Consider the following 18,633-nt stretch of genomic DNA (forward strand, 5'->3'; position numbering starts at 1 on the left):
AACTGTCAAATGGTGACAAACCTACACACTGGTCATTAAAGAGCATTAAACAAATAAAAGAGCAAAATACAAGATGTGCAAAGTGGGCACTGTACAAGAGTATGTCTATCTTTAAATTAATAGTATCAGGATGAAAAGCTCTTTTAAAGTAAGTTAGAAGGATGCTCTTCTAACAGTAACATCCCTAAAAGGTTTTTTATGTGGCCTAAAACCCAGCTTGAAATGGTTGGTTATACATTATACCTTGAAGTCTGTGTTGTTTACGTGTTCAAAAACCAAGGCGGGAGTTCGTGACTAGGGGAAAGAAAAAGAAAACACACATTAGCAATAGACCTGGCAGCTTTAGTGGGCACAATGGTTGTGGACACTACGTGGTGAATTTGGCAGTCCTCGCCTCAGTAGTAGGAAACCCTCTATTGCTACAAGCCCTCCCCACTCTGATTATCACCACACTTAGGTCACTTTGGGGATGGATTTCAAACAGAAGATATGGAGCTGAAGTCTCACCAGGCTCTAGGCAGCCCGACAATGCGCCCATCGCCCATCGGCATCGGACCTGAGTTTGCAAAATGGATTAACACATTTCAGTTTCCAGTGCTATCAGTCTCTTAGCCTAGAAGAATAAGAAATAGTCTGTGGGTGGAGGTCTCTTTGAAAGAAAGACCCAAACTAGTCAAATGGTATAACTGATTAAGCACTTTTAAAGCAGGACTTAATGGCAGAGGGAAGAACAGAAAGAGGCCAGCTGTGCTCAAGGTCAAACACCACCTCAGCCCTTGTGGGCCTTACTAGTGCCTACTATACTCACCACAGGGTCTTTTACAATGTCTGCCAGTGTGATGATGTTGGGACCGCCTCGCAAATTCTCCAAAATCTTTATTTCACGCTTGATTTTCTTCTTCTTTACTGGCTGAAAGGGTAAAAGTACATCATTAAAAACAATTATTTCAGGATATTTCAACGGGTAGTATAATACACAAATGGCTTGCTTATGAACTCCTTGAAGGAAGGAAATGTCTCAGACTCACCTCTGAATCCCCCTCTCCTAGTCCTGTGCCAGGTACTCTGCAGCTACTTAGCAATACTGAATTGAAAGAAAATAAAGATTTGTACTCCAAACACCTGAACTCTGCAGAATTAGCATTTAATTCTGATGATCATTCTTTATGTGTTAACATTAGAATGAAACACAGGGCTCTTTCCATTCCTTCCTCTTAAGTCTTATTAAACACCCTACAGAAATGAAGGAAATCAGGACCAGTAGCAAAGATGGTCAAACTATCTTTGTGTAGTATAACCTTTTCGGTTAAATGTGGGCCTGGGAGTCAGATTGCCTAATGTGACTCCTACTTTCATTACTTGCTAGCTGTGTGCTTATGAGCAAGTTATATAACCTTTCTAAACCTTTCAATTACAGGTAAAACAATCAATAAGAATACTTATAAAATTATTGCAAGACTCAAATGAGACATCTAAAAAGATCTCAGAATATGGCTGAGACATAATATCTGTTTAGCTTTATAATCAATGTATCTTTCATATTTCTTTGTCTTCACCCATCATTTCCACATCTGTTTTAGTACAGAAATTGCTTTCATTTTTCTGAGAAGGGCTGTGGTCCAAATGCACCTCCTCTACAAAGCCTTTTTTCTAAACAGTTAAAACAGTACTGGTCCAAAGAAATACAATGCAAGCCACATGTGTATTTTATTTTTATTTTTCAATCTATTTTGGCCATGCCATGAGACTTGTAGGATCTTAGTTTCCTGACCAGGGAATGAACTCAGAGGTCATGGCAGTGAAAGGACAAAGTCTGAACCACTGGACTGCTAGGGATTTTCCCACATGTGTATTTAAAATATTCTAGCACCCACATTTAATATTTTAGGGCTAACAAAAAAAATATCCAAAATCTTATTTCAATATTTAAATCAATATAAAAAATTACTAATGAACCATTTTATATTCTTTTTTGGTACTAAGCCTTTAAAATTGCTGTATTTTATCCTTACAGCATATCTCAATTTGGATCAGCCATATTTCAAATGCTCAGTGTGACCTGTGTCTGCCACAATGGACCATGTGAGTCTTTCCCATCAGTTTTGGTCACCTAAGACTACTGACACACAGTATACACTTCTTAGAAATTATTGTAAACATGTAATATCTCTTCTTTAACAAGACTACTGGTTACTAAACTTTGATGATCAACCTGGAGTTTTTAACATACAAACTGTACAGACCCACTTAATCAGAATCTTGAGAACAGAGCTGGAGAGCTATTTTTAGACATTTCCCAGGGACTACTAACTAGGTCTAGGGACTACTAAACAATACTGCAGACTTTTTAAACCTTGAGTCCTAATCACATGGTACAGCAGAAAGGAGAAAGTTTTAGAAACAGACTGTCCTCAAAACCTGGCTTTGTAGCTGTGCAGCTTTGGGAAAGATACTTAAGTATTTCTGAACTTTACACCAGTCTTGCAGAATTGTGATGTCAATACCACAGCTAGAAAAGGGCCCAATTCGGGGACTTCTCTGGTAGTTCAATGGCAGAGAAGTCGCCTGCCAATGCAGGGGACACAGGTTCAATCCCTTGCCTGGGGAGATTCCACATGCTGCAGAGCTACTGAGCATGCATGTCACAACTCCTGAAGCCCGTGTGCCCTAGAGCCCGTGCTCTGCAGCAAGATAAGCCATTGCACCACAACTAGAGAGTAACCCCGGTTGCCATAATTAGACAAAGTCCATGCACACCAATGAGGACCTTGGGTGGACAAAAAGTAAAGAAAAAAGTCCAATGCAAAGTGGGCATTCAATAAATGAAAGCTATTTTATTAGACTAACCGTGAATTCCATTTTTAATTCAATCCATGGCCTCAGCCTTGCTTCTATTAGAATTCAGTACACTGGGTGGGAAGCTTAGCTAATTTTAAGTTTTCTTTTTGCTTCAACTATATCTTTCTCATCTGCTAGAGTATCTAGGAGATGTTTCTCCTCTCCAGGAAAGTCAAAGTGTTAGTTGCTCAGTTGTATCTGACTCTTTGCAACCCCATAGAGTGTAGCCTGCCAGGCTCCTCCATCCATGGCATTTTCCAGGCAAGAAAACTATAGAGTGGGTTGCCATTCCCTTCTCCAGGGGATCTTCCTGACTCAGGGACTGAATCCGGGTCTGCTGCATTGCAGGCAGAATGTGTACCATCTGAGCCACCAGGGAATCCCCTCTCTCCAGACACTAATCCATTAATTTTTCTGTTTTCTACTACTTGCTATATCCCTACTGCTGGTTGATGGCAAATAGCTCCTGGTTTACAAACGTTTTTCCTATAGAATCCTTTAAAATCTATAAACTTACAAAAGCTAGTTTGTGACAAACCAGGCAAGTCACTTAAACCCTAATTTAATGTGATCAATGCAAATTTTGTCTTAATAAATGGAAGGAGATTTAAATAAAAAAATCTTTCCAAACCACCCATCACTAAAGGCCATTAATGGCTCCCAACAACCTAGAAGAGACAAAAATTGTAATTTTTAGGCTGGAAGGGAATGCAGAGGTTATCTTTTCCAGGTCATCACTATTCTCCCTTTCCAAGTTTACTTCCTATGTAAACTTCCATATGAAACATTTCTCTCACTTATTTCTTCCTCTCTTATCTTGTGCATTCTAGATTATGCTTCCCTCCCACCCTCCCATGCACACCAATCCAAATCTTCCTCACTCAGGCCCTGAAAACAGTTTCAGAGACCTTTTCCCAAGCACCACCGCTGTCTTCTACACCGTAAGACTCACTATTTGTGCCTTTCATATGACTCTAAATGATCTATCACCTCAGTCTATCATATACTTTTCTGTAGGAATATAATTTTATAATTACATAAAACTTCGGTCTCCAAAGTATATATCTATATACAATTTTGTGCTTGATCCTAATAACTCTGAGAAAAACAGGTAAAGCCAGACTATCTCATTTTCACAGATAAACATGTCTTAAAAAAACAAGTACCGTGGCTAATCACTTTTAAAGTGGGATTAGAATCTAGAAGTCCGGATTTCAGCCGAGTTCTCTTTGTACACACAATAAGATATAAATACTTAAACTCTCTGGTTCCAGAAAGGTATACCAAAACACCCCAGAAAATTCATAGGTGCTCTGTGGGCTTTTTAATTTTTGAGGGAAGCACCAGTTACTACTTGTGGTCTGCCAGTCACTGAGCACACTACCACAGCTTGAGGTAGTTCAGCTTCAAAATTACACTGCACTACATTCTCTTTGATGGCATATCTTTGTGAAGCTGGGTTTTCAGCAGCTGCTGTGACAAAAAGTATTATGCAAAAACCAGTGTGGAACAGGAAATGAGGCTACCGATGTCCAGTGTGATTCCACCATATGAGAAGCTGTGTAGCAACGAATAGGTATACATATCCCAATAGTAATTAATTATGGTGACAGAAGAATACAACAAAATTACTTTTCTCTTTAACTTCTTATGTATAGTTTTTTAAAAGGCTGCCAAGTTGAAACAGAAATACTATTTTTAGTTATTTGAACTTCACTTAAGAAACAAACCTGTTTCATTTGGCTTAGGGGCATCATCAAAGTTACTGAAGCAATATGGGTGCTATAAATTGAGAACGTCTGGGGCCCTCTGCTTCTCGTGTCAATTATGGAGGCGCTTCTGTGGTAAGGGACTGTATGCTGGGTTCCTGGCATGTGAGAACGTCTGGGGCCCTCTGCTTCTCGTGTCAATTATGGAGGAGCTTCTGTGGTAAGGGACCGTATGCTGAGTTCCTGGTATGTGGCAGTGCACAGCACAGTTATAACTAAAGCAATCTGCACGCCAGTAGCCCACAGGCCAATGTGGCCTGTAGAGTGTTCTTCTATCTGACTTGAGTCAAAAAACTGCTCTTGCTTCAGTTTCCTGATTTGTCAAATGAAGATAATCTCTTCTATCAACTTCAAAGGAACAGTAAAATAAAGGCATTAAAAGCACTAGAAAAATACCTTCAAATGCTACTTAAAACCTCTGAATTACAATCTTTTTGTACTTACCTTGAGAATTTTAACAACAACTTTTTCATTATTTGTGATGTTGATGGCTTCAAATACTTCACTGTATTTACCCCGACCTAATTTTCTAACCAGCTGGTAGTCATCTTGATTTCTGGGAACAAAAAGAATCAAAGTTACAGTGATTTACAAAGTTCAAATTATCAAGTACTAATTGAATTTACAAAACTGTCAAGTGTCAGTCGCTCAGTTGAGTACGACTCTTTTCGACCCCATGGATTACAGCTGCATGGATTATAGGCTCCTCTTTCCATGGGATTTCCCAGACAAGAATACTGAAGTGGGTAGCCCTTCCCTTCTCCAGGGGATCTTCTCCACCCAGGGATCAAACCCCAGCCTCCCACGTTGCAGGCAGATTCTTTATCATCTGAGCCACCAGAGAAGTCCATACAAAACTATACCCAGTAGAGTAAAAGAAATAAGACTATTTCAAATAATTCCTTAATTGTTTCTTTGTATTTTGTACGTTGGCCAATTAAAAATGTCTTCCAAATCCCAGAATTAAAAAATTAAAGTCTTTCAGTTATTCTTTCAAATCCCAAGCTGTTTATATTTCTACTGACATACCACACATAGATAGCTCGTATTGGGGTTTGTTATGTATGTTTATCTCCAACAACAGACAGCTTTCCCCTTGGAAAATAATTTTTATTATATTCCTGCCCCCCACAGCCTTGCCCACTGGTGGCATCTAGCAAGAAGTCAACATGTGCTGTAAGTTCAGCCACACTTTGGGAGTTGCTGATTTTTAATGGGTCTCTTTGCAGATAAGCGGCTTTCAAACATATAGGTCTGACCGCCAACTTGTTCTCCAAGGCTCTGAGGACAGTGCATGTACTGGAGTTTGCAAACCACATTACAGAACACGAGTCAGAGTCTGGTGCTCCTCCCGCTACCTTCACCCACATTCCAAGACCACAAAGCAACATCTGAGGTGAAAAGGAATAAGGGAAAATGCCAACACTTTTTCTTTGTCTCTGCTTACAACTTAGAGGAGTTTGCTCTAAAGAATGACAGCCTTTTCAATAAGGCCTAAATACTATTTACTCCTGCTGCGGACCCTTGAAAATCCAACATGTAAAAAATCCACCGTTCATTTTCCTCAAGCAACTATAAAGAAAGTGAATGAACAGAGAAGGCAAAAGGTACTACGGACAATGGACAATATAATAATCATTACAGGTCTAAGGAAGGAAGCTTAGTTCTGGTTGAGTTCTTTTCCTGTGGGAAGGCCCTAGATCAATGCAACCAAGCAAACAGCACTAAGCCAAAAACTCAAAAGGGTTGTTTAGTGTCATTTAAGCAGAACTAAGCACAATGCACTTAATTTGAAGACAGTGGCTAAAATTTCTGCAGTAAAACTCAGATATTCCTAGAGTCCAAAGCATGTGATATAAAGGAAAATTAAGATTATCAGTAACACTTATTGGCACTGTACCACAGTTCTTGATGGCATCTTTGAAGCACACTGTGCTTCCTTGTGCAGAGGCAATATACCTACTGTTAAGAATTATGGCCATCATCATATTCATCATCAGGATTAAAATGATAATTTTAATGACCTATGATAATTTTTGAAGACTGTCTGTAAACACTCACATGCTATGAAAATCACATGTGGACAAATATAAAATATAACATATAGGAGCTGCAGCTTTACTGAGTTTTCAAATTGCTATCTTTTGTATTTGAATATCAAAATAATTTTATCACAAAACATACAACCCGATCAGTTTTAGTAAATACATACTATGCTGGGACAAGATATGCAAAAATCCAGATGAGACTGCACAGAGGATTAGAAGGGCAAATATAGCTGTTCAGGCAGACTGAAACTGTTCAGAATGGAAAAGGGGCTGAATTCCATGTTACACATGGCTAGTCTCATGATAAGGGCAAATGTTTTAAGATTTTAATTTTGCTTCTCATCAGAAAGAGGACACCTTTCTGGAGAACTGTTTTATCCATCAGTATCATCATGGGACAACATTCTCTGACCTCAAAAATTCTTTTATGTAAGAGTCTAGTATTTTCAAACTCTCTCAAGTATTAATTCTCATCTAACTGCAAAGCCTTTAGCTGAGCAAGCTAATAGGTAACTTTGTTACCAGCTTTATATATATATCAGAGAAAAAAATAATAAAAGATTGAAATGATTTTTAAATGATAACCCATCAAAACTGTTAATTTGCCAAAGCCAATAACCTGTTTCTTTATTGCAGAAGAAACCAAAAACTGGGTTCAATCTTGAGGTTTATAAATGCAGTCAGGGAATTTCTGACGTAAATTACTCAACAAATTCACCACAGTCAGCCCTTTGGATGAGTACAGTGAAGTGAATGGAAATTATTACCCCCATTCCACCACATGTGACTCGTAATCCCAGTACTCTCGGGGTCTGTGTGTATTAACATCTGTGTAAACTCTGGCTCTGCTTGGCACGGGTCCCGACATGTCAGACAGGTTGGCGGACAAAGCTGGACTTGGTATCTGGAGAGCTGGTAGTCACTGTGTTGAGAGGCAGCTGGGGAGTAAGACCTTGTTTCAGACCTGTTTTCTTCAAAACTGCAGAAACAAAACACATAAATGCCAAGGAACCATTTTTGAAAAGCATATGGGAAGAAAAAAAGTCATCTTACAGTAATGGTCTCAAGTATACCTCAGACTCTCTACTGGTTAACCAATGAATGTATCCCAACTGTGCCAATCAGTATTTCCTAAAACATGGGGAAAAAGTAAAACAACAGAACTCTAAGAAACATATCTAAGCCTATACTGGCCCTGATCCTATCCTACAAAGTAGCCTGTTACCTCCTCATCAAAAGCTTGGATGCTCTTGCAGTCTGAAAGCGAAGAATGGCATTGAGGTTACACCCATCACCATTGCTACTATTTACACATTCTACAAAAAGCTTTCAGCAGTTTTCTACAGCTCAAAGAGGGGTGCTAAACGGCTCTAGAATGGTGGCAAAGTTGAGTATAAACCTTAGTCTTACTCTAATATTTGATGAAACCAGGAAGGGAATAAACACTTGCTCTCATACATCAAAGTTCAATGTTATTTTATTATTTGGGGAACCTTATGTAATAATCGATAGGCTGGTGATCATCATTTGAGAAATACACTTCATTAAAAAAACATTAATTTTCTCCTGATTTATTTAATATATGAGCAAGCTTAATACAAATTGGTAATATATATTGGCTGAACTAATGCAAAATTTTATACCCAGGAAAAGCTGGTAAAATTTCAGAAACGTGCTTTCTACCAAACCAGTAAAAAATGAAGTCTCCTTCATCACCAACCACTCCAATCCAGTTCTCTCCATTCTCTAAGAGTCCTATAGTGTTTCTTGATTCCCTTAACTCTGCATTTAACTACAAATGTATTGAGGGAACTCCCCTCTGTTTGTTTGATGGGACACTGTCCAATGCATAAATCTGAATAAACACAATCATATTTTTAAAAAATGTAATGAGTCTCTAGGCCGTGCATATTTTGGCCTAGACTGTGTAACCTCAATCTAATTACAAGGAAAACACAAACAGAAAATGAGGAAGCTTCTATTAAGAAAATAGTCAGGAGTGGGGAATAATATACTGTGCTCTCCAAAAATGTAAATATTATAAAAGATAAAGGAACCTAGATAGCATATTGAAAAGCAGAGACATTACTTTGCCAACAAAGGTCCGTCTAGTCAAGGCTACGGTTTTTCCTGTGGTCATGTATGGATGTGAGAGTTGGACTGTGAAGAAAGCTGAGTGTCGAATTGATGCTTTTGAACTGTGGTGTTGGAGAAGACTCTTGAGAGTCCCTTGGACTGCAAGGAGATCCAACCAATCCATTCTAAAGGAGATCGGTCCTGGGTGTTCTTTGGAAGGAATGATGCTGGGGCTGAAGCTCCAGTACTTTGGCCACCTCATGTGAAGAGTTGACTCACTGGAAAAGACTCTGATGCTGGGAGGGATTGGGGGCAGGAGGAGAAGGGGAAGAGAGAGGATGAGATGGCTGGACTCACTGACTCAATGTACGTGAGTTTGAGTGAACTCCAGGAGTTGGTGAGGCCTGGCGTGCTGCGATTCATGGCGATTCATGGGATCACAAATAGTCGGACACGACTGAGAGATTGAATTGAACTGAACTGAACTGAAAGAGACATGGCAACTATATACAATGTCCTACCCTAGACTAGACTGTGTCCTGTACTAGAGGGGGAGAAATGCTATAAAAAACAATACTATCAGGTCAAATGACAAAACTGGAATTTAGACAGTAGGTATGTACAAGAGTATACTTACACATGATAAAGCAAATGGGGTAACATGTTCTTTGTACTATTTTTATTTTGCTGAAACGTTATTTTTTAAAACTATTGTAAAATATATATAAAATTTACCAACTTAAACATTTTTAAGCATACAGTTAAAAGGCATTAAGTACTTTCAAATTCTTGTCCAATCATCACATCCATCCATCCTCAGAAATTTTCACCATGCCAAACTGAAATTCCATACTCATTAAACACCGACTCCCTCGTCCCCGCGCTCCTAATAACCACCATTCTATTCTCAGTCTGACTACTCTAGGTAACTTATACAACTGGAATTGTAGACTACTTGTCCTTTTACATTTGGCTCATTTTTTTCATTTAGCAAGTTCATCCATGTTGTAGCATATGCCAGAATTTCCTTCCTCTTTAAGGCTGAATATCTCCATTGTACGTATATTTTTGTCTATCCATTGATTCATCAATAGACACCTGAGTTGTTTCTACCTTTAGGCTATTGTGAATAATGCTGCTAGAAAAAGTGATGTACAACTATCTTCTGGAGTTTCTGCTTTCAATTCTTCCGGGTGGAATTGTGGATCATATGGCAACGCTACCTTTAATTTCTTGAGGAACCAGCACACTCTTTTCCACAGTGGCTGCATCATTTTATATTCCCAACAGCAATGCACAAAGATTCCAATTTCTCCACATCCTCTCCAAGTAATAGCTTTTTAAAAAAAATAGCAGCCATCTTAACAGGTATAAAGTAGTATCTCATTGTAATTTTGACTGGTACTTTCCTAACGATTAGTGATACTGAGCACTTTTTCAAGTGTTTATCGGCCATTTATCTTATTCAGAGATGACTATGCAAGTATTTTAACTGTTTTTTTCTTTGGCGGTTGGGGGGGGGGGGGGTTAAGCTGCAGATGGTGACTGCAGCCATGAAATTAAAAGATGCTTACTCCCTGGAAGAAAAGTTATGACCAACCTAGATAGCATATTGAAAAGCAGAGACATTACTTTGCCAACAAAGGTCCGTCTAGTCAAGGCTATGGTTTTTCCTGTGGTCATGTATGGATGTGAGAGTTGGACTGTGAAGAAAGCTGAGTGCCGAAGAATTGATGCTTTTGAACTGTGGTGTTGGAGAAGACTCTTGAGAGTCCCTTGGACTCCAAGGAGATCCAACCAGTCCATTCTGAAGGAGATCAGCCCTGGGATTTCTTTGGAAGGAATGATGCTAAAGCTGAAACTCCAGTACTTTGGCCACCTCATGTGAAGAGCTGACTCATTGGAGAAGACTCTGATGCTGGGAGGGATTGGGGGCAGGAGGAGAAGGGGACGACAGAGGATGAGGTGGCTCGATGGCATCACTGACTCGATGGATGTGAGTCTGAGTGAACTCCGGGAGTTGGTGATAGACAGGGAGGCCTGGCGTGCTGCGATTCATGGGGTCGTAAAGAGTCGGACATGACTGAGCGACTGAACTGAACTGAAGCTGCAGAAGTTCCTTATATATTTTGGACATTAATCCCTTATCAGATATATTATTTGCAAATATTTTCTCACGTTCTGTGATTTGTCTCTTTTTAAAAAAAATAATTTTATTTACTTGTTTTTTGGCCGTGATGGTCCCGGTTGCTGTGTGGGCTTTTCTCTAGTTGCGGAGAGCAGGGGCTACTCTCTAGTTCAGTCCACGGGTTTCTCAGTGCAGTGGCTTCTCCTGTTGCGGAGCATCGGCTCTAGAGCACAGGCTCAGTGGTTGTGGCTTATGGGCTTAGTAGCTCCGTGGCAAGTGGGATCTTCCCAGACCACGGATCGAACCTGCATCTCCTGGGTTGCAGGTGGGTTCTTTACCACTGAGCCATCAAAGAAGCCCTGCGGTTTGTGTTTGTAAGCTGCTGATTGTATTCTTTGATGCACAAAACTTTCAAATTTTGATGAAGTCTAATCTGTCTCTTCTGTCTTGTCTGTGCTTTTGATGTCCTATCCGTACTATTTTTATTTTGGTCTCATGTAAATTTGAAGTTACTTCCAAATAAAAAGTTTTTAAAAAACGAGTATTAGAAAGCTGAGGCTCATTTACCTCAGAGGAAAATTTGCCTACAATCACATAGCTACTTAATAGCAGAATAAGGACCAGAAACCGAACTTCTGTTTCTTGTGACAGTAACTTGTTTTTGCCAAGTAATCATAAACTAGTTAGATAACAAAAACTAACATCTACAGGCATTCATTATGTGCTTTGTGTGAATATTTCATAATCCTTACCACATGAGGAAATGGTAAGGAAAGGTTACTATTATTTCCAATTTACAGGATGAGGAAAATAGTGAAGAAAAGATTAAAGTAACTTGCCAAAGGACACACAGTTAGAAGGAGCTGACAATGTTCAACCAGACTACACATCAAGAGATAACTATTTACCTCTCAGGTTTGTGGTGATGATTCAGTAAGTTAATAAAGTGTGTAGAATTCTGCCTACTTGAGAACTCATTTACAGCAATCTGCACGTTCTCTCCACTTTGTATTTAAGTTGGAGCTTAGCTATTACACCAAAAGAGAAACCAGTGTTGTCTCCTTATACCTAGTTTCAGTGGCTTAAGGCTTTAGAGGAAGAGCATAAGAGACCAGAGCAAGGGTTAACGATATACTCCAGAAGTGTAGCAAACAGTGATACTCCCACTCCCCTCACAATACCTGAGGCCAAAAGATCCATTTGTCTACTTATGGATTCCCCCATTCATAAAACCCAATATAACCACCTCTGCTGACCTCTGCTGTCCCTTAAGTATACAATTTATATGGCCAGAAATTACAACAACATGGTTCAGATAGTTATTAAGAAGTGGACCAAAACTGCCTTTAAAATATTTCCAAATTATTTCTTTGGTTTTATAAAACAACCTGAGTGATAATAACCTAATTTATCTTTATCTAATATCGATTAATTATAAACAGACACATATACCCCAAACAAGCAAAAAACCAGAAAGCAGACACTTTTAACTTTCCTTTTTCCCAAAGAAACAAGGTCATTTGTGCTTTAGGGCTGTTGGTTTCTTGGTGATTATTATCCCTTCACTAAAAACAGCAAAAGACACTAGGGAGATGAGTAAAGGTGTGTGTATGCACAAACAGCCAAAACAGTAGAGACAACAGCATTAAGCCAGAAGAAATACTGTCCTGGGAATTTATAAATTATAATGATATTAGATACTTTTAAATTCTTACCTTCTTCTCTGCAACAGTATCTTCCTCTTCAGTTTCTATACTGCTTTAAAATTTATTCTTTCTGTTGATATTCTATACCTATAACACGACCTTTAACTGTGGGTCTCAAAGCTCTTCCCCTATGAACTTAACAAGTTTACAAAATCAGCACAAATTTAATAACTGGGATTAGATGCAATAGGGTGATGAAATGAGCAGTCAAGTCCTAGGTTCAAATCCCTAATTGACTGCAGGACCTCTACTGGGCTTCTTCCAGCTTTGATTCATCACTTATAAAACTTGTCTAATTGCACTTACTCAAGTGAGATATTCTTCTAAAAAGGGCTCAGAAACACCAAATACAATGTAAATTAACATTAAATGCTTACTATACCATTGTTGTGAAAACTAATAAGCAGAAGCCTGGCCTTTAAAGGCTGTGCTCTTCAATTTTAGTTTTCTTCACTTCATTCACAAAAATTATAGGAGTTGAGGTTAACTCCCAGCCTCTGAGAGCCAACTTATGGGTGGACACGCCATTACAAAATGAGACTCATTTCTCCATGGAAATCATCTGACTCAAGTGGAAAATATTCCCGAACTCCTTTAATAGACCAAATATCAATCACACTCTAACCACCAAGTCTTCGGCTCTCATACAGCCTTGGTATTCTCTGAGAAGAGCAGAGCAAGACTATTCACTAACGAAACTCCTGAGATCCTCAAATACCTGCTTAACTGACATTTGCAGCTTTGTGCCTCATCAACAGGGACCTAATTTATGAACAGGGGGATTTGATCCTCCACTGGGAGGACAAATGGTTGTTTTGCAGCAACTCAAAGCAGTACTTTACTTTATTGTCATGCATACCAAGTCATCTGCTTAGAATAAGAGTCATTCACATGAATTTCAAATAGCTGGCCTTCGTTAATTATGTGGGGAGAAGAAAATGGGTGTGTGTGCATGTGTATATTTCTGAACTACATAGCCCAGCAACTTCAGATAAGTAAAATGGTACAAGCAGGGGTGAGGGAGGGTGATGGAACGGAGTAAAGAGGGGATGTGAAGATGGAAAAAAGATGATAAAAATTATTCTAACTCAGAAATACTACTTCACTTGCATCTCTATAAATATGTATGGATATTCACATGCTCTATACAGTCAGCAAAACAAGACCTGGAGCTGACGTAGCTCATATCATGAACTCCTTATCGCAAAATTCAGGTGTAAATTCAAGAAAGCAGGGAAAACCACTAAGTCATTCAGCTATGACTTAAGTCAAATCTCTTATGATTATACAGTGGAGGGGATGAACAGATTCAAGAGATTAGAACTGGTAGACAGAGTGCCTGGAGACCTATGGACAGAGATCCATATTACTATACAGGGGGTGGTGGCCAAAACCATCCCAAAGAAAAAGAAAGGTAAAAAGGCAAAATGGTTGTCTGAGGAGGCCTTACAAATAGCTGAGAAAAGAAGTGAAAGGCAAAGGAGAAATGGAAAGATAAATTCAACTGAATGCAGAGTTTCAAAGAAGAGCAAGGAGAGATAAGAGAGCCTTCTTAAGTGAACAGTGCAAAGAATTAGAGGAAAACACAGAATGGGAAAGACTAGAGATCTCTTCAAGAAACTTAGAGATACCAAGGGAACATTTCATGCAAAAATACACAGAAGAACTACACAAAAAAGGTCTTAATGACCTGGATAACCACAATGATGTGGTCACTCATCAGAACCGAGCATCTTGGAGAGTGAAGTCAAGTGAGCCTTAAAAAGCATTATTATGAATAAAGCTAGTGGAAGTGATGGAATTCCAGCTGAGCTATTTCAAACCCTAAAAGATTATACTGTTAAAGAACTGCACTCTATATGTCAGCAAACTTGGAAAACTCAGTAGTGGCCACAGGACTGCAAACGGTTAGTGTTTATTCCAATCCCAAAAAAAGGCAATGCCAAAGAATGTTCAAACTACTGTACAACTGTGGTCATTTCACATGCTAGTAAGGTAATGGTCAAAATCCTTCACGCTAGGCTTCAGCAGTACATGAACCGAAAACTTCCAGATGTAGAACCTAGATTTAGAAAGGGCAGAGAAACAAGAGATCAAACTGCCAATATCTGTTGGATCACAGAAAAAGCAAGGGAATTCCAGATAAACATCTACTTCTGCTTCATTGACTACGATAAGGCCTTTGATTGTGTGAAAAATTCTTCAAGAGATGGGAATACCAGACCACCTTACTTGTCTCCTGAGAAACCTGTATGTAGGTCAGGAAGCAATGGTTAGAACCAGACATGGAACCACGGACTGGTTGAAAACTGGGAAAGGAGTATGTCAAGACTGTATACTGTCACACTGCTTATTTAATTTCTATGCAGAGTACATCATGCAAAATGCTGGGCTCAATTAATTCCAAGCTGGAATCAAAACTGCCAGGAGAAATAGCATCCTCAGATATGCAGAAAATATCACTCTAATGGCAGAAAGTGAAGAAGAACTAAATAGCCTCTTAATGAAGGTGAAAGAAGAGAGTGAAAAAGCTGGCTTAACATACAAAAAACTAAGATTATGGCATCTAGTCCTAACGCTTTACAGCAAATAGATGGGGAACAACTAGGAACTGTTTACAGATTTTATTTTCTTGGGCTCCAAAATCACTCGGGATGGTGACTGCAGTCATGAAATTAAAAGACCCTTGTTCCCTGGAAGAAAAGCTCTGACAAACCTAGATAGCAAAAAGCAGAGATATCACTTTGCTGACAAAGGTCTGTCTAGTCAACGCTATGGTTTTTCCCGTAGTCATGTATGGATGTGAGAGTTGGGCCACAGAGAAGCATGAGCGCTGAAGAACTGATGCTTTTGAACTGTGGTGGTGGAGAAGACTCCTGAGAGTCCCCTGTACAGCAAGGAGATCCAACCAGTCAATCCTAAGACTTCCCTGGTGATACAGGAGTTAAGAATTTGCCTTCCAATGCAGTGGATGTAGGTTCCATCCCTGGTCTGGGAAGATCCCACATTCTGTGGGGAACTAACCCTGTGTGCCATACCACAGATCCAGCAGAGCCAAAAATAAAATAAATAAAAATAACTAATTTAGGGTTAAAACAAACAAACAAAACCACCAGTCAATCCTAAAGGACATCAACTCTTGATTATTCACTGGGAGGACTGATGCTGAAGCTCCAATACCTTGACCACCTGATGCTGGGACTCATTGAAAAGACCTTGATACTGGGAAAAATTGAGGGCAAAAGGAGAAGAGGCAACAAAGGATAAGATGGTTGGATGGCATCACTAACTCTATGGACATGAGTATGAGCAAACTCTAGGAGACAGTGAAGGACAGGGATGCCTGGCATGCTCCAGTTCATGAGGTTGCAAAGAATTGGACACGACTTAGCAACTGAACTACATTTACATGCAGCCTAACAAGAAGGAAATACAGGGATGAGCTAAATCTCTCAACTACAGATTTGGTTCTTTCAGACATTCCTTCCTTTGTTCATCCCTTTAACTATATGAGCATCTTCTATGAAGAAGTACTGTGCTAGGCTGTGGGAATATAATAATGAGCAAGGCAGAAAAGGGTGAGATGAACATGCCTTTAAGATTTTACCTATAGATTAAGGACAATGGAAATTCATTGAAGAGTTTTACACAGACAAGTGACCTGTATGTACATTTTGAGTAAGTTTATTCTGGCTGGTGTGAGACAGGCAGAGAGAATACATTTGGGGAAACAGGAAAGTTATCAACAGTAGCCTATGTGACAGAGATGATGAAAGCCTGATCTATGGTGGTAGCAATGGAGATAAAAGAACTAATTAAGATGAACAAAATTTATCGTGTAAAATCAACAGCTCTGGGTGGACTGGATTAATGGTGTAAGGAGTGGAAGTGACTTTCAGATGTCTGGCTAAAGAGACTGTTGATGCCGTTCAGGGAGATAGAAAACATTCTGGAAGACAGCTCACAAGTCAGCTTTTGAACGTAAGGTTAGAATGGTTCTTTGACATGTTAAAAAGAGAACTGAACAGGCAATTAGGTATTACAAGTCTGGAGCTAAAAGTTTTCCAGCTTTAAAATATCTACCCCCCACCTCTCCCCTAGTATTCTATGTGGCAGCATTTCTTTTCCTAATCTACAGGTAAGAAAACAGCCTAAGTAAATTCAGCAGCTTTACCAAGACCATCCAGTAGAGATGGAGCTGGGATTCAAATCCCAGATGACTGGCCTTCAAGGTGTCTTTACATTCCTATCGAACCTACCACTTCCTACATCACATGGTAGTCTTCAAACTTTAATTTCCTTATTATGCCTTTAACTCCTTGAAGTCAAGATTCACTATCTAATCCATCTTTTTACATTACAGTACCCAGCCCAAGGCATTGCATTTTGTACGATGTTCAGTAAATATTATTCATCAATTAAATCAATGTTGGTTTTTTATCCAAAAACTGAAACATAAATGAAGTTGCCTCCAAAAGGCAGTGTACCCCTAAACACTTCAGGTCATCTGGTACAGAGCTAGGAAAACTAAAAGATTAACTCAAGGGCTCTTGAGTAATTCTTCCTTCCACTCTCTCCCCCTTCCCAATACAGCTTTTTCTATCAAATAACAGGGCCACAGTTAAAATTTGTCTTTTTTTCACACAACAATTAGAATTAAGAGAATACTAAGAAATCTAGTTTAGCAATTTTTACAATGGCTTATCTGAAAAGTCAGGGAAACTGCTTGAGTTCTGAAGGTCAATTCTCCTATCTACCATTCACAATCAAGTGTACCTTAAAAAATATATAACTTATAGAACAAGCATCACCTTTTCTTTTAATTTCTATTTTAAATGACCTTACTTAGTCTTTCCTGTCCCCATGTAATGCATAATAGATGCAACTTTTGTGGTTAACAATTTCAGATCACTTCTATTTCAAAAGCCCTCAGACTAAATGAAGACATGGCTAAGTTTTGTCCGTTAAGTTTAGCCTAATAAAAGCCAATTAATCAACTATGAAAAGTTATCTTGTTAACAAAAGTTTCCCAACTAAAGTCAGACTACAACTGCAACCAAAGCCAATTACATGGCTCTGATTGACCTATTCTTTAATAAAATGCAAGGAAAACTTATTAAATCATCAGGCTAAAATATATACTGTCAAAATCATAAGTTTATTGACATAAATGTAACAGAACTAATTAATTTCAATAATAATTCCTTTTGCCCTCTTCAGCCAGTCTCTCCCTCTAATCTCTTCTACTCCATTTGATTTCCGTTTTTCAATCTGGTAACTAAAAAAGAAAATTATAGGCTTAGTAAATGGTCCAAAATCAGAAAACTACATAAGTCTAATCAGTTATTTGTGTTAAATATATTTTTATGGATCAATTTTCTAGTATGAGAACTGGAAAAGATTATTCTGAAACTTTCAACAATTTCCAAGCCGTGAAACAGTTCTAGGTCTTTTAAGCCTAAAATTTACTGATGGTCTCCATCTTAAAAAAAATTAAAATTACCCCTTCCATCCCTCTATCAACCATGGTGAACAAACAACAGCTCATAATCATCCAGACAGGACAAAGATGAATTCTACTGTAAAGAATGAGAAATGTGCTTATACTGCATTGACTACATGATTTAGGTCTTCTCGTTTAGAGGAAAAGCAGTTGTATGAGGAAAAAACACCTTTGAAGCAGTGGCAGACAATGACCTCTTCTCAGCAACCAAGCAGCATAAATTAGTGAGAGGATTTGTGGAACAAACTATGTATATGTTTTTGCCTTGTTGTACAAGCAAAAGCAAACATTTAGTCATACAAACTTGTCCTTTCCTCTTTCAAAGCAGCACTGTTTAGAAGGCCAAATGAATACCAAAAGAGCCTAAGTAGTTAACACTACACAAAATTACTTGTTTCAAATGTCCACAGTTGCTTTTAATTTCTAATTATCTACTCCTTTCACATCAAGAGCAGATGTTCACTCATTAAGCATTTATCTAATACTTACTATGTACCAGGAAACATGCTCGATTGCCAGGAAGGGATCTTTTCTCTAGGCCCTAGAGAATAAAGAGAAAGTAACT

The 18,633-nt window shown here is 38.8% G+C and overlaps 1 protein-coding gene across 3 annotated transcripts in view; it reads right to left on the bottom strand.

Annotated features, from left to right (window-relative positions):
* Window positions 1–18,633, bottom strand: part of CSNK2A1 (casein kinase 2 alpha 1) — a 57,746-nt gene that overhangs the window by 17,525 nt on the left and 21,588 nt on the right. For 2 of the 3 annotated variants that reach the window (XM_086332620.1, XM_086332621.1), the window contains 4 exons: window positions 7,423–7,634; window positions 5,052–5,163; window positions 809–910; window positions 244–294 (listed from right to left, as the gene is read on the bottom strand). In XM_086332620.1, coding sequence (XP_086188746.1) covers window positions 244–294; window positions 809–910; window positions 5,052–5,163; window positions 7,423–7,523 — 366 coding nt within the window. In that variant the 5' untranslated portion in view covers window positions 7,524–7,634. The remainder of the gene's footprint in view (window positions 1–243; window positions 295–808; window positions 911–5,051; window positions 5,164–7,422; window positions 7,635–18,633) is intronic. The other variant, XM_086332619.1, reaches the window with a different exon arrangement.

The sequence above is a fragment of the Bos grunniens genome, chromosome 13, assembly GCF_055505025.1.
Source record: "Bos grunniens cultivar Pamir isolate PY7600 chromosome 13, Bosgru_T2T1.0, whole genome shotgun sequence".
NCBI classification, from domain to species: Eukaryota; Metazoa; Chordata; class Mammalia; order Artiodactyla; family Bovidae; genus Bos; species Bos grunniens.